The sequence below is a fragment of the Arachis ipaensis genome, chromosome B9 (genome assembly GCF_059453495.1).
Source record: "Arachis ipaensis isolate K30076 ecotype BB chromosome B9, ASM5945349v1, whole genome shotgun sequence".
Classification (NCBI taxonomy): Eukaryota; Viridiplantae; Streptophyta; class Magnoliopsida; order Fabales; family Fabaceae; genus Arachis; species Arachis ipaensis.
This window is the reverse complement of record NC_142444.1, coordinates 51,722,199-51,740,177: the sequence shown is the minus strand read 5'-3', so window position 1 is coordinate 51,740,177 and position 17,979 is coordinate 51,722,199. Positions and strand designations below refer to the sequence as shown.

At 27.6% G+C, this 17,979-nt stretch overlaps 1 protein-coding gene across 3 annotated transcripts; it reads right to left on the bottom strand.

Moving 5' to 3' along the window:
- Positions 1-2,781: 2,781 nt before the first annotated feature.
- Positions 2,782-17,723, bottom strand: LOC107616730 (bifunctional 3-dehydroquinate dehydratase/shikimate dehydrogenase, chloroplastic-like). Of its 3 annotated transcripts, none has more exons than XM_016318664.3 (11): positions 17,563-17,723; positions 16,649-16,899; positions 14,632-14,737; positions 13,215-13,433; positions 10,097-10,443; positions 9,193-9,256; positions 8,874-8,982; positions 8,641-8,781; positions 8,410-8,558; positions 6,654-6,816; positions 2,782-2,939 (listed from the first exon to the last, which is right to left on the bottom strand). In XM_016318664.3, the coding sequence occupies exons 1-11, from the start codon at positions 17,581-17,583 to the stop codon at positions 2,896-2,898; spliced, it is 1,614 nt and encodes a 537-aa protein (XP_016174150.1). In that variant the 5' UTR covers positions 17,584-17,723; the 3' UTR covers positions 2,782-2,895. The 3 variants fall into 3 exon arrangements, with proteins under 3 accessions (XP_016174150.1, XP_020967255.1, XP_088355838.1); XM_021111596.2 differs by lacking the exon at positions 2,782-2,939 and adding an exon at positions 3,955-4,489; XM_088499712.1 differs by lacking the exon at positions 2,782-2,939 and adding an exon at positions 3,955-4,489 and having other exon boundaries at positions 6,714-6,816.
- Between the last annotated feature and the right edge of the window lie 256 nt (positions 17,724-17,979).

The following is a 17,979-nucleotide window of genomic DNA, read 5'->3' as shown; positions in this document are numbered from 1 at the left end:
ATCCTCTAACAAGTGAAGGAAAGTCAAATGAGCTACATCAATCCTAATCCATAAGTCCTAGCCACTCACTAATTAACTTAGTGGAAGCTAGAGTCAATGGACACCAATTATCAAGCACTTGGACATTAGCAACTCAAGTTCACCTAAGTTACCATCCCAAGCCAAGAACACAAAAATCTACTCTAACATCCTTCCAAGTATTTTATCAAACACTTGGAAGACATAAAAGAAAAGCAAGATAAAGTTGCAAGAAGTGCAAATCTATAACTACTAATTGCAAGGAAATTAACAATAACAACACAAATCAACAATAAAGAAAATCAAACATAAATTGCATTAAAGAAAAATAAAATAAACAAGAGTTCATCAACAACAAAGTAAACAATTACAAGGATTAAAATACTAAACTAGAGAAGCAAAGATAGAGGAACAAGAATTTGTAAAGGAAGAGCAAATCAAAACATGAATTAAACCTAGATCTAAGAAATCCTAATCTACATCTAACCTAATTTTAGAGAGAAGAGAGAGCTTCTCTCTCTAGAAAACTAACTAAAGTATGATCAAAACTCCACTATGTGCTCCCCCCTTGACTCCTCTTCAATTCTGCATGTAATAGGATCAGAAATGAGTTGGATTTGGGCCTGGAAAGCTCAGAAATCGTTCACAGTATTTTCACTTTAATGAGGTCACGTGCGAGCTGCGAATGAATTGGGGGTAATACTTAGAAGATCTTTATTTACAGTGAATAAATTCACCACCTTTGAAAAAAATTGTACCACTCATTTATAGGTGATAAACAAATTAAAAAATAATCAAATAATAAATGTCTATTACTACAAGAAAGTCATCAAATATTGTTAGATTTATCAAAAAAATTCATCGATAATCTGTTTATCGTCAGATTTAGTGGCAGAATAAATCCGATGGTAAAACTTTGCCGGTAATTATTTACCCCCGAATATAAACTATTTACTGGAAAAATTCTAAAGCTTGTTACCATCGGATTCTCCCCCCCCCCCAAATCGATAGTAATATATTATTTATTAATAATTAAATTAATATTTACCGACAGATTTAACTGATAGTAAATCCAACGGTAAAATTAAATTTTATTTTTTAAAAAAAATTTGTTTCGAAATTCAATATATAATTTTAAATATTTAAGTTTAATAATTTTTAAACCAACAAAATTCAAAATTTTATAATTTCTTATAATAACTTCTCTATAACTCACAAACAAGCTCAAAAAGAAATAATAATCAAGAATGCAACACAACACTTGAATTCTTGGAAGACTGAAGCCAGCACATCGAGACTAAAACCAGAAGATCACAACATTTATCAAATCTATGATTGCCATTTTGCATGCTTAATTTAATACAATAACAAATGCTAGTCTAGATTAAGAAAGATGTGACACACACAAACCCACACGCACGCACGCACGCACCCAATAACAAAATGTTAGTCTAGACTAAGAAAGATGTGACATATACACACGCGCGCGCACACACACATATATAATCGGCAATGCACCCCGAATCAATTGCCAATAACGCACAACCTGTGACCTTGGCGCGTTTCAATTAATTATCTTACCATCAGATTTTTCTCTCCTAAATTCGATGATAATGATTGCGCCAATTTTTCTTTTTTTTCCTCCAATTATTTTTGCGAATTTATCCTTGAAAAACCGAACTGACAGTAACTTTTTTACCCAACAAATTTATTGCAAAATCTGCCGATAAATCTGTCCGTAAATTCGCTGCTAACCTCTAACGGTATTCAGTGTTTTTCTTATCGTGTAGTACCCTATCATTAATAAGAGAATCAATTAATATCAAACAAATATCTTAATATCCTGTAACACTCTCTCAAATGCAAGTGACAACTTGAGTTTGTAACTTATTAAAAAAACAACAAAATAAGAAAATTGCACGAACTCAGAGAACATATGTAATTGTAAGAACTCAGAATGCAAAAAGAGCTGACAAAACTCAGGGTGCAGACAAAACTTCTAAAACTTTGGTGTTGTGAGAACTGTTGAAAAATTTAGGTATGGATGAAACTGCTAGAAAAACTCACGATACAGATGAAATTGTTGGAAAATTTTGAGTGCAGACAAAACTGTCAGAACTCGAGGTGTAAATCAAATTGCCAGAATGTACAGAACTGCCATAACTCAAAAAGCATACGAAACCGCAAAAACACAAAAAGATTGGTACTACTAGAGTGCTAGTGACAAATCAAGTATTAAAAAGGTGATTCAGTTGAGCTTATAACAACGAGGGCATAAAACAGACATTAAAAAAGAACTGAGACAAATAAAAAATAAGATAGCGGTAATGGTTGTGTCGCGATCAAAACATCAAAAAATAATCAAATAAAACGGATGGAAATATGAATAAAATTTTTTATTTATAGAGAAGTTGAGACAACACAATTTTAAAATGCTAAACAAAATATCATGACTTTAATATCATGTTAGAATTCATAATAATAATCAATAATAAATGTCAAATACATTTATCTATTGTTGTTGTGTGATGATTTTATGTAACATGATTCAAGATATCATCTGTTTGTAGATGATGAAGTGATGACCAAGTAAAAGGGAAATCAAATAATAAATATTTAATATCCTATCTTCAATAAGAATATCAATAATATCAATCTAATTAATAGGCAATTATATATCATAATATATGAAATACCTAATACTTGAAATACGAAATGACATTCTTAATTCTGTTCGATAGAATGTGTCTCCAATATCCCGAATGTATTATTAAATTGAGCAATGAAATAATTGAAAAATGTTCCATATATATAATTAATACTTAATAGAAACAACTTCTAATTAATCAGCATCACTTCAAGCATCAGAACCTGTTCTCATATATTTTTTGCAAACACATCCCTAATGATTTGCTTTGGAGCTGTGAGAAAGAACATACATGAAGTTAATTTTAGTACTAAAATAATGTTAAAGTGTTAAAGAAAACCTAAAAGTGAGAAGAAAAAAATTAAAGTACTAAAATTGACCATAAAAAATTATGATACTGATAATTTTAATAATAAAAAATAATTAATTTATAATTATAAAAAATAGATTCTGATAAATAAAATTATTTAAATTCTAAAAAGTATTATAAAAAATTTTAAATTATTCATCTAACCTAATCTAATTACTATCAAATTCTAATCTTAATCTATTTTTAATCCCAATACTCTTCATTACCATTTTCAATCTTTTAATTTTTTTTCAACCTCTCCTCTTTTGTTCACTAATAATAACCCTTTCTCCTCTCCAATCTTCTCTCACTCCAATTCCTTACTTTTAATTTCTCTCCCAAATTTTATCATCCAAATTTTGTTTTTATGTTATAATCATCCAAACAAAACAATAAATTTTTTTCTGGTGCGTTTGGGGATAGAAACAGATGAAATTATGTTTTTTTCATTGCAGTGGCTTTTTTTTTTGTGGCTTGTCAACATTCAATAAGTACTAGTAATATAGTTATTAGAACCGCATCCAACATTATAAATATTTTAGGTGAAGAAGGACAAAAGCATTATATTTCACCGATAAAGGAATTGTTATTGTTGTTATAGTGATTGTCATTGTTGTCAGCTTTTTGAAAGTGTGACGATAAGTCACAAGAATCAGTTATGTTGAAATTGTTGGTGTTATTGGTGATGGTGTTGTTCATAGCAGAATTAATTAGGGTTGAATTTTGGGAAATTAAAGGGTTTGAAGGAGGCCATCAAAACTGAAAATTGAGAAATTCGAGAGTGGAGAGTGGAATTTAGTTCGTGTTTAAAAAGTAACAAGTGAAAGTGAAAAGAAAAATATAGTAATAGGAGATAACCATTATGTTAGAAACAAGAGACTAAACTGGAAGAAGGATTTGTATATTATTAAGTGTAATCAAGTTGTCTATTCAAGTTGTGTGAAATGATACAATATAGGGGCTAAGAGAATCATAATAATAAAGATGTAATATTCTATAATAAATATTCATATACTAAATAATTCTAATTGATCCTAATTATATTCTAACATCCCCCTCAAACTCAAGTGACAACTTGAGTTCACTTGAGTTTGAAACTTATTTAAAATAACAAATAAAGAGAAAAAACTGCATAAACTGATAAAACGGGTGCAGACGGAACTGCCAGAAGGAAGCGCAGATGGAACTGCCGCTTGTCTGAAGGAAGTGCAGAGGAAACTGCCGCTAGTCTGAAGGAAGCGCAGACGGAACTGCCGCTTGTCTGAAGAAAGCGCAGATGGAATTGTCGCTTGTCTGAAGGAAGTGCAGACGGAACTGCCAAAAAGAAACGCAGACGGAACTGTCACAAGGAAACACATACGAAACTCAGACGGAACTGCCACGAGAAAACGCAGACGGAATTGCCACGAGAGAACACAAACGAAACTGCCACGAGAGAATACAGATGGAACTGCCACGAGAGAACGTAGACGAAACTGCCGAAAGAGAGCGAAAATTAGATGATTTCTTCATGAGAATAGGTAAGTAGCAGATGACAAAGGTGTTTGATTATTGGACTTGAAAAAACACAAGACAGAGAAAATAGGCTAGTCGGTGAGGTGAAAAAGCATCAAAGGAATGACAAAAGGAAAAGAAGAATGGCATAGAAAAAAAAAAGCAAAAACTACAGTGATTTCACCACAAGAAAAATAACCTATCCTCTTCAAGGAGGATACCATGGCTCTGATACCATGTTAGAAAGGGGAGAGAGAACAATAAAAATAACCTAATTATATAATAAATATTAAGATATACTAAATATTCTAATTGATTCTAATTGATCCTAATTATATTCTAACACATTGAATGATGAGAAAAAAGAGAATTTAGGAAAGAAATTAGGAATGATTAGGTTAATTTAGAAGAGTGAATTAAAAATTTTTAATATATATTTAGGGTTTAAATAATATTTTCTATTGAAATCTATCTTTCGTAGTTATAAGTTAGTTTTAATTTTTCTATAGTCATATTTATTAGTGTCGTAATTTTTCATGATCAGTTTTATTACTTTATTAAAAAAAACTACAACTTAAATTAACAACTTTTTCAAATGACTCATCACACTCCTCGTGTAAAATTACACAGAGAGCGTACAACTATTTGAATTTTATTTTTATTTGATTTACCCAATTGTGTGACACTATGTGCAGTGTAGGCTGAATACTAAAAAAAAAAATTAAACTGTCATGCAAATCAAACGAAATTACATAAAATTCAAGTGATGAGTTATTTAAGAAAGTGGTGTATGAAGTTGTCTAGCTAAATAAAAGAAATAAAATAAAATGCATTTTTAATAGAGTTTTTATAGATTTTTTAAAAATTATTCAAAAGAGGGACATATGCTCTTTCATTTAGATTTTTATTTTTTTAATTAATAGATATATTAAGTTAAAAACAATTATTAAAAAATAATTAAAAAATAAAAAAGTAACAAGAACATTAGCAACACCCACGGTGCATTGTGGCCTGTGGGTTGTGGTACCATATTTTTTTTCTCTTTATAAAGTTACTTTTTGTAATTGTTGTTAATCCGCTACATTTATTAATTAAAACAAGAAAATTTAAACTTCAAAGGTACATGTCACTCTTTGGAATGATTTTAAAAGGGTTATGCTAGGTAACGAATAATTTTTTTGAACAATATGAATAACTACCAATCAAATTAAAACACACCACATCTCCAAATTATCTACCTAAATCTTAATATTATAATAACCATCTGTACACCTAGTGAAATGAACATCTAATATATCCATTGTTCATGTTTAATATTTTCATTGTCTACCTATACTTTTTCATTTTAAAAAGATCTTTACACTGTACAATAAAAATTCTATATAAAAAGGAAAAGTCTAGGGGGTAGTAACTTTTATGTTTTGTGGCTAGCACTTAACCATCAAAAGAAAAGTGAGTGATCTCCCACCATTGGATGTAATCTCACACCATTAAAAGGACTATTGATGGTCAATTGATGGTTACAAAACACAAAAATTGCTGGCCCTAGCACTCCTCAAATAAAAATATTCGAGTTAATATTCAGTCCCTAAAATTTGAAATCAGATTCAATTTGACCCTTAAAAATTCAATTGACTTAAATTGGATCCCAAAATTTATAATCATAACTCACATTAATCCTTGAACTAGTCTCCGTTAACAACGTGTTGATTTTATACATTAACTTGTTACGATTTAGATTCCTTGCCAAATTTTCATGTGATCAAGATTTATTAGAGTTCCAAAAGCTTGATTGTTGCTCCGAGAACCGCAAAATTTTCAAATTGAATTTGTTATTGTCATCTTCGTAAGGATGTTGGGAGCCAATCAAGCTTCTAGGAGGCCTAGCAAGTCTTAGTCATATGAAATCTAGGTGAGAAATCCAAATCTTGACAAGTTAACATGTAAAATCAACACGCCATTTACGGAAATCAGCTCAGGGGCTAATATGAGTTACTATTATAAATTTTGGGAACCGAATTGAGTCAATTGTAATTTTAGGGGTCAATTTAAATCCGACCTTAAATTTTGGAGACCAAATTGAATATTAACTCAAAGTCTTCACTTTTTATTAGAATGTCTCTTTTTTTTTTCTTTGGTACATACCAGGCAAATTTGTGAAATTTTCAAACTGCACAAATGCTTGGTTGATGAACATTTCTGTACCATAGACTACGGCAGCTCCAACTTCTTGCGCTTCTTGAAGGAGTCTTGTTGATTTGGGTGTGTATATAGCATCAAACACCAAACAATAGTGTTTCAGGGCTTCCTGCATGTTAATATAATATACAAACACTAAGTGGCATGAAATCTACTTATATAATAACTTGAGATTAGTTAAGACCCAGCAAGGAGTGAAAGCTCTGTGAAATTGATTTGTTTGCTTAATTAACCAAATTCAGGCCCATATCTTGTTATCTGATGCGATTCTTCTACCACCAACATTTTTTTAACTGAAATTTATTCACACACTTATCAAATAAGAACTAATAACTAACCCTTCGAATTAATATATTGTTGACAAAAAAACACGAAATTAACAGTATGCACATATATGTAAATGCAACACTAGTGTTATCAAAGGAGTTATCTCGTTTATTTTTGTTTATTCACTAATTTTACTTTTTAAGCTTAAACCGCTCATGGCCAAGACATAGTTGTAAGAATTAAATTGGTGATTGAGTTAGTCAAACTATTGGTTATTAATTTATTGGTTTAACTGATGAATTATTGGTTTAGCCGATTCTATGTAAATAAAAAATATAAAATAGCCAAAATTTAAAATTAAAATTTAAAATACATATTTTAATTAATATTTTAAAAACAATTAAATTTCAATAAATTATAATCAATAAGTTATAATCCGATTATTATTAAATAAGTATATAAAAATTCTAATATTTTTTCATGATAAAAATTTTTTAAATTATTTTTATATTAAAATATTTTTATATTTATTATATTGTTATATAATAGATGTATTTATTGAAAAATAATATTAACAAATATCATATAATCATAAAAAATAATTATATTGTAATTAATAAAAATATTTGATATTTTTTGTTATACATATTTAATAATATTTATATTAATAATTATGAGTGACAAAAAATAAAATTAATTTGAATATAAGTGAATATAAAATTAAAATAATATGAAAAAAATTATTTTGTAATTTTACTATATAATTAATAATTAGCATATGATGAGATAATAAGAAATAACTTCAAACCATACTTTTATCAATTTTTGAATTTTTTTTTTAGCGGTTCGATTGAACTGATTTTCCACCGATTTTTACTAGCTTAACTAGTTTTTATCGGTTCTTGATCTTAAACAGTCTTTAGACTAAACCGGACTGGTTGGGGTCCGATTCACCGATTTTTTAGTCGAATGTGTCTGATCCGATCTTTACGACTATGAGCTAATATAATGAGTTATATAGATTAGTCTATTGCCCAATTTCAAAAAAAAAAAGATAAAAATATAGTTTTGGTCCAAAATATTTTTATTTTTTTTACAAAAACAGTCGCTTTAAGTAAAAAATGTAAACAAACAATTTTTTTAGTAAAGGAGTTAGGTCATTAAATCGGACTAGTGAAAACTGAAAAAAATTACTCTTTTTTTTTGGAAAATGAAAAAACAAAATTTTAAACAAATCGCTAGTTTAAACAAAATTACTCTGTTTAACTTGCTATTTTGTCGGATTAATCATGTAAAGTCCATTTAACACTTTAACTTCTCATTTTTACGAGCTTAATTTTAAAGATAAAAATTCATTCATTTAAGTTGGGTAAATGGGTTAACCCAATAAATTTAGCTCATTTTGAGGGTTTTATGCAACCCTAACTCTCCAAACCTTTGGTAAGGGTGTGTGATCAATATTTGGTTTCATTCCAATAGATGTAGTATTTGCAAGAACCATTCCTTCTTCTGGGTGGAACTTCTCTAAGTCAGATAGAACTATAGCCTCTCCTCCCACTTTTTTAGCAAGTTCTTTGGCCTTGGCTGAAATTAATTAATTAAGCATAATTGTTAATTAATCAGGAATAATAATTCTAATAAAGCAAAGACAGAAATATTATCACACCATATGTACGATTAGCAACAACAACTCTTGCCCCTTTTACTTTTGCACCATATGCAAGTGCTTTTCCTGCACCACCAGCTCCTATTACCACAAATAGTCTTCCAGATAAAGGTGAACTAGATTTGGATCTTCCGATTGATTCTACAAATTCACATATTTACAGGTAACTAATTAATAAAAGCTTGTTTTTAAGTTAACAATTTAAATAAAAAATAATTGAAACATATAGAGACCTGTTAGTCCCTTCTCAATAGCTGTAATGGCCCCAAGATAGTCAACATTGTAACCTAGTAGTTTTCCATCTTGTAGCCTCTTAATCATGCAACTAATAGCTCCTATTTCCTGAAAAAATAACAAAGATTTTGTTAGAAATTAAACATTTGTTAACACTAAACATTAGTTTATATTATTTTAAATTACAGTCTATAACTCCCATTGTGGCTATAAATTAATTACTTTTATTTTCACATTACACCACAATTAACTATAATTACAACTGCAGTTTAAGACCATAGCATCCACAATTATGGGATAAGCTTTTAGGGTAAGTACCTTGGCAATAGGATCCACCTCATCGCAACATCTAAGTCCATCTTCCTTGTGAGGAATCGTGTAACTGTATTATTAAAGAAATAATAAGAAGAAGAACTACAATGGTTGGGAAATTAAAGAAGAAAACTATGATTCTCAGAATGCAAGAAACAGAGCTGAGATACAAAAGAGGGAGAGTTTGTTGTTGTGCGTTGATCTGAAAGTGTGCTAGAAGCTTCGATCTCTATCGGATCTGAGAGATGATGCTTATATGAGCTATTACTCAAATTGATCATAAAATTTAAGATTGGACTTAAATTGATTTTTAAAATTTTAAATGATCCAAGATGTACCCAAAATTTACAACCATAACTCGCTTAATTCCTAAACTCATCTTCGTTAATAGCATTCTAATTTGGCACGTTTACTTGTCAAATATACTGAATAAAAATGATGACATCATTTTATATTAGTGTCTAATTTTCATCGAAATGACGCGTTTCACATGAACAAACAGAGTAAAATACATATTGTTTTATGACCATCACTAGTGAGAAAGAGATCCGTGTTATGTGAAACGACGTTTTTCATTGAAGATTGTGTGCCAATATAAAATGCTCACCTACACGAGCTAAATACCTCTAACTAACTCAAGCTGCTTAACTTTCATGCTAACCAACTAACTGCTACATTTGTTTACTCTAACTAACTGCTCTCTTTATTTGTTTACTCTAGCTAACTTCTAATTTGTTTACTCTACTTGAAACAAATTCACATTCCTTTCAAATTTCAATAGTAAGTTAGCATAACAAAAAAAAAGTATTACTCGAAAAAATGGTTATTTTGCCTATTCTGTATCATAAAGATGTCCAAAATCAAATCATACAGGAAGAAACAATCCATGTTAGGATACATAATTACATACCTGTACCCAACAAAATCAAGAGATGAGAAAGTGTGAAGAAAATGTGAGACACTATCAACCAAGAAGGGCAAGTAAATTCCATCAAAGCCCACAAACTTGAAAGCTGGATTGTAAAGGTGAGGGCTTTTGCTATGGCTAATTGGGTTTCCAATAACGCCATGCACTTTGGTATTTGGTCCAATGAGTCTAAAGTTGTACAAATCCAGCAAGTCACTGATACATGGTTGCCCTGCTGCTGATTCAATTCCAGCCTCCATTGAAGCAAAGGTAAGAAATCCTCCAAACTTTGCTGACAGTATTCGTGTCATAAATCCTTTCTCCCCCGTTGCTATTCCTATCATTGGCACCTATATACAATTATCATTGTTCAGTTAAAATGTTAACTGTCCTTCATATTTCAACTTATAAAGTTCTGGACTCATTAACAAGTATAAAATAGCTCAAAATAAATCATATATTAAAAACTTCTGTTATATTAAAATAAGAAAAATTCTAGAAGGTCATCAAAATTTAGGCCATAATTAGCCAAAATTTTTCATAATTCACTTCATTTATATCATTTAATATCAGTTTTATTTTTTATCCCACTCTCTTATTATTCTACTTATCACCGTTCTTATCAAATTTACTTATTAATGATATTAATTATAAAATCATATCCCTTTTTATTAGGCATTATTGTAATCAATACTTAATATTCTTTTTTATAATTTGATTTTTATATATAAAAATACAATAAAGATTAATAATAATTATATTTAAGAACAGTAATTATAATATCAATTACATTAAATAATTGCAATTGATTCTTTGTCCGTTATGATATTTATCATCAATTATTGGAGATATGAAACATGAAACCTATCCTAATATATACTTTATGTTAATTCAATTATATTCATTCAAAAATCACAAGAATAACACCATTACAAGCACAATAGTGTATAAGCCAAGAAATTTTACAAGAAATTATTTTTATCATTGTAATTTGTATGGCAATTGATTTCGACCTTAATACAATACCTATGGTAGAAGGTGCTGAAGAATTTGAATAACAGACGGATTCACCCGATGAAATTGTTGCTAGTCAATCAATTTCTGAGAATATAAAAAACTATACTAGCTCTGATGAGGTATAGTAATAGTCCGGATTATTTTTTATGTATTTTTTAGCACTTTAATTATATGCGTAACATTCTTGATCATTATTTGTTTGTTATTTATGTCTAGAAAAATAAATTTTTTATTATTTTTGTTATATTTTTTAATTTTTAAAAATAGTTTTATGAAAATAGAAACATTTAAAATTGTTTTCGTAATATGTCAACGATATACTTTCACCTTTGATTTATTTTGTACATCTTTTTTACAAATTTTTATTTGTAGTATCCTTAATTATATCTTTGGATCTCTTATTAACAAAAACCTAATTTTTATAGAGACTAAAAACTGGAAAACCAATAATTATTTTAGAAGAATGTTTTATATACATTTTATATATGTTTCAAATGTACACCTTTAATTTTTTAAAATAGTTTTATGATGTTGATCGCTAAAATAAGAAGCATTTTTTTAATATTTAAACTTTCTTTTAGTAATTGGTATTTAAATCTTTTGATTTTGCTCACTAATTTTTTTTAGTTATATGCATAATATTCGCGTAAAGTTCATGATTTACGCAATCAATAAGTTTATATGAATAACATCCATAATTACATGAAGTTAACATTCACGTTAACATACATAATAAAATGAAATTAGCACCTAAAATTATAGTATTGTGTTTTATTTGTTATACTCGATAGTGAAATTAGTCACTTTTTGTATAGTTAACCTTTATGGTAGAAGGTGCTGATGAAGAATTTGAACAACAGACAGACTCATCCGACGAGGTTATTGTCAATCAATCAATTTTTGAGAATATGAAAAATCACACCAGTTTTGATGAGGTATGGTAATAAACTGATTTTTTTTTTTTTGTGTATTTATAATTATATTGTACTACAATGTTCATACACATAAATTCATACGTTTATATACATAACATCCATAATTACATACAACTAATATCTAAAAATTAAATTCATGTTTATTAGATATTACAACCATACATGTATCATTTTTTAGTTATTGTATAAGTAACTATTAAGTTAACACAAATATTTTTAAATTTTATCATAATTGAATTTAAAAAAATGTCAAATTCTTAAATTAATTTATTCAATTGATAAATTTACTCATAACATCCATAAATTTATCCACATAACATCTATAATTTCATATTAATAACATCCATAATTTATACTCATAATATTCATAATTTCATACCTATGATGTCTATAATTAATAAATTTTTATAATTAATATTATCAAATTTTAAACTATACGTCTTATTGTATTCTTCAAATTATCTCATATGTGCACTAGTAGGTCGTGATTTTAATTATTTTAATATTTTTTTTAATATTCATATGTATGCTTATTTATTGATTTTAATATGACGAGTTAATAATTATTTTTAAAAAATTATTTTTAAATATTTGTTTATATTTTATATTTTATATTTTATTTTTTAATAGTATATATGTAAAATATAAGTTGTATAGTAGAAGTTGTTAAAATTTTTTAATTATTTAACTTTCATAATTTTTGCAGAGAATTATTGCATTTAATGGATAATAATGTGATTGAGAGATATTAGAGATTTGATTTGAGAGAAACTGAAATTGATTTTGGAAAGAACATTAATGACTCCAAATATGCGGCAAAATGATAGGTGATAAGGATGATAAGTGATAAGGAGGTGTATGTCACTTGCTTATCAAGAGAATGAAAATTTTTACATGACATTTCTATATTGTAATTATTTTTTGGCTACCTAGCATTACTCAAAATTTATTGTTTTTGGCTATCACTTTTAGTCATAAACTCAATTACTTTAATTTAGTAATCCAACAACATATTTTAATTAGCTCACACTTTTAATTATTGATGACAAAAATAATAAATTCTGATGAGTCTCTATCATTCTTGTAACATAAATTTATATCTATAACTAAAATACAATAAAAGTATAAAATATATAATGGTGATTTAATTTTTGTGAAGGTGAAAATACCTTAGAATGCACTAGGACTTGGAGAACACGTGCTGAGTCCGTGATATCCAAGGCAGTTGTTGCAATCTTTACGATGTCAGCACCAATAGACTGAATTGTAGCAGCAAGATTACCCAATTCCTCAATGGATGGAGTATTCTCAAAGTTGTGTGAAGATACTATGATCTTCACATTCTCGTGCTTCTTCCCTCCAAGGGACTTGTAGAATTCATGAGCTACCTTCAGTAAATAATTAAGCAAAAGTTATATACTCTATTTTATGATGATAAAATAATAAATTGACGTTAATAGATAAAAAAAAAAAGAATCATAAAAAGAAAACTATTCTTATTTCTTAATAGATATATAGATTGCATTTAGAACGAGGGACATTGTAAAGTACAGTATTTACTATATAGACACGGATCTCATTCTGAAGTAAACCTCTGTGTTTCTTTCTCTCTCTCTTTTTGAACCTAAAGTGGAAAGAAATAAACCATGGAGAGCTAGTGTTTGATTTTTTTTCATTAGACTTAGATCTAATGTTTTAATTTCTCTTATCTGTAAGTACTATATATGACTATTTCATGAATGAATGTTTGTTCTTATTATGTCAAAATACACAAAAAAAAAAAAAGATTGGAATATTAATGTCTTTTTTTTAATATATAGAATGATAGTTATTTCAATCCCACCATTTTTTTTTTTCTCTTTGCGTTTTACCATATAATATATATAGGTGCTGTCTCTAGTGGCTCTATTAGTTTCATGACTATGATGGCTAAGGTCCAACAACCAATCCAAACTTAAAACGTGGCATGTTTTAAGTTATGAGAAAAAGAATTTGACTAGATGTAATGATGGTAAATACACTAATAAACCACGGTAAACATTCTGAATCAATAAACAACTACTAATTAACATTTTTAGGAGATTAATAAATTATTGTGAAATTTCAAAAATAAAAAATTACAAAAATTAGATAAAGTGGATCGAAAAATTAAAAAAATCCTCAATCGCAATAGTAGAATCCTTCGCCACTATGGATGCGACCACCAGGAACTTAGCTATATATATATAATCCCATAGAAAATATTTTAAGTTAACTGGAAGTAGCGGTGCATCAATTATTTTAACCGTTGATATGAATTATAAAAATATATATAAATATATTAATTAAAATTAACGGTTAAAACAACTGGTGCACCGGTACTCTCCGGTGCACTTGAAATGTTCCAATTCCATAATACTAATCAACAGCAATTAGATTATATATGAAAAAAAAAAAAACTATGTCAATTCACACAAACTTCATTATCGAGTGAAATATGAATACAGTTTGAATGAAATTGACGTTTTACTTACACTTAAAATGATTTGGTGATTATTAATTATATGACACAAGGTAGGTATAGAAGATGGCAGTGACATAAATTACCTTTAATTCAACATCAACGAAGTCAGAACCCAACTCAATGGCTAGACGTAGAGTACTCTGTCGCTTGCTTTCGTCACCATCATACTGTCCTCCTTCCCATATTGGTCTGATACCAAAGTACAATTCATCAACACACACATTATGTACGTAATACATGCACCATCAGGCTAATTTTTTTTATATTGGTTAAATATATGTGTAATATATTGTTATTGAAAAATTAGGTGTTTTTTTTTATATAGTATTTTATTTAAATCGGACGGTCCGATTTGTTTGATAAAAAAAATAAACTACAAATCGGAGGGTCCGATTTACTTTAAGAAGAAAATAAATACCAAATCAAAGTCCGATATGTATTTTTTATTTTTTTTAATTTGTTAAAATGAAAATCGGACGGTCCGATTAGAATTTTTAACTTTTTTTATTTTTTTTTCAAACTCAAAATGAAGAGTCCGTTTTCTGCTAACACTATATATATATAAAACATCTCTCTTCTCCACATTGTTGTATTGCTACATTCTCTTCTCCATATAAAAAATCAAAAACGGCACCATCAAAAGCTAAGTCAATATAAAAATTTTGCAGTACAATACTATAAATTTCACAATTTATACATCATCCATATTCATATTTTTAAATCTTCTTATTATTGCATGGTGAAGATTTTTATGTTTATGTTCAATATTAGGTGAGTAGGTGACAGTTAACATAACACGGTTTTTTCAATGAGATATAAATATATTGACCGTGTTAATTTTTAATGTTTAAATAAAAAAGCTTTGAAATAAATTTTCCTTTTTTAATGAATTTAATGTTGATGCAAATATTTGATTCGGTCATACAATTACAATCATTCTTTTAGATGATCATTCACGTAATTAATATAAAAGATAATTATTTTAAATAATTGAATGCACGTGTAAAATAATTTTATACTGGCAGCATATTAAAATTAATATTTTTAATATTTTCAAAAAATACGTATATATTTAAATTTTAATCATTTAAGAATTACATTAATAAATTAATACTTTTAATTATTATTCATCTACTTAAATTCACGTTCTTTAGTCTCATGCGATATCTCTGTGTTATATTACAGTTTTAAAATTTTAAAAAATACATATCTAAAGTTAGAAAACAATATTAAATTACCAAATATATAATTTTTGATGTGTAATTTTAAAAATAGATCTTCTCGAATTTTTTTTAACATGATCTTGTATGTAATTAATAAGGTATAACATCTCATTATACAATACTTTTTTCACAATTTTTTAGAGACATTCTTTTATATATTTTCTTTTGATTCCTTAAGTGAGACATTACATTTGAACTTGTTAAAGTGAAATGGAAAGTTATGTGTGGATCTATTTTTTTTAATACAATTTTGTAAATGTATAAAGTGTACGTATTGCTTTAAGATTATATATATATATATATATATATATATATATATATATATATATATATATATATATATATATTAGATTTTTAAAGGTATGATTTTCAAATCCTGAATCTGTAATTTTTTGTAAGAAGTAATCATTGCACACCAAGTCTTTCAATTTCCTATTAGATGCATTGATCGATGCAGAACATACATGGTTTCATCACCGACGAGTGTTTAAGAAAACAGAAAAAAAAAAAAAAAAAAAACAGAAACTAAATTAAAGATGGATGATTAGTGACATGAAATCACTTTTATTAAAAAATTTAAGTTATTAGAAAGATGCATATTAATAAAAATCTCTTTTGACATTGTTTGAATTTTTCATAGATTTTTTTTCTTTTTATTTGTTTTTTTATGCCAATTTTTTTTTTTTCATCAACAATGATCCAACTTTAGAATTTTGAAACATAAAAATTCAGATATCATATTATAAAATTATTTATCCTAAAAAATTTAAATTAATAGAACGAAGAACATAAATAATTATATGTGTAACAAACACATACGTACACATTGATAAATGATAATAATATTGTGATGGTAACATGATTATTTATTTATTACCTGTAAGTGATTAAGGTGGGCAAAGGGCGGTTGTTGATGAGAAGTTGAAGATGATGTGAAGGATTGAAGTTCTTCAACAAGTCCAACCGAACCTCAACAAGGTCAGCACCAGCTTCTTTAGCTTTCCACATCACAATCAACGCTTCTTCCACTGATTTCGCCATTATTACTGCACATACTAGACATGAGTTTTTTCTTCCTCTTCTTCTTCCTCCTCCACCCGCCACTGTTCCAAGATCCTTCCCTACTAACTGTATGTATTTTTTGTTAGATATACAAGGATCGGATCTATATATAGTTCCTCTAAATAAGAAAATGAGAACTTAATCACTCTCAAATCAAAATAATAAAATTTATGGATGATAAAAATTATAAATTTAATAATAATTAATTCTTTCCTTTGTGATTTAAAATTTTTTTTACTTTAAAAGATTTTTTCTAAAAAGATTTATTTATCTTTTAATTAATAATATAAAATTTTAAAAATAAATAATTTTATGATATAATATCATAATTTTAATGAGTAGAAAATATAAAATTTCAATTTTTGTGGTTTCTATTAAGACAAGTGGAATAGATTTATACACAACACAATACATATAAAAATTAAAGAAAATATATACATTTTACTGACGGATCGGATTTCGTTCATAGAAATTTTCATCCTATTCTTATTCCTAACCATGCATATTGGAAAGAGAACCGAAAAAAAAAGAAGAAATAAAATAGTGATGTCATTTGGATGCATGATGAATATTAGAATAACTAACATGACATGATGAAATATATATCAATTAATATTATGAATTTAATAAACTACAATGTTTCTTTTTGTTTATTTATTTATTTATTTATTTTTGTTCCTAACTCTTCTTGCGAAGCAATTGCATGTTGTTGTACAAGAAAATGAATACCGGAACATTAGCCATGGTCATTTCGAAGGGATCGAAACGAGTAGTAGTGGAGGATAATCAACAAAACGAGCGAGTGATCGAGTAAGATAAGCTTCAGAGAGAAAATAGAACGAATAAGAAAAAAATAAAAGAAAAAGAAAATGTTGCATGTTCAAGAGATCGAATAGGCTATTTAAGTAGGCATTGGCTGGTGTCTGATGAGGTATATTATCATGCCTATATATGTTGATATTCATGTATATATAAATAGTATAGTAATTAATTACATTAGAAGTTAATTTTGATACGCTACAACTCTGACAGTGTTACAGTCGTATAATCACAATTGTTTTTTTAACTTATTATTTACTTGATGAATATAAAAGATAATTATTTTTATTGATGTAACGCTATATATAAAATAATTTTATAATAATA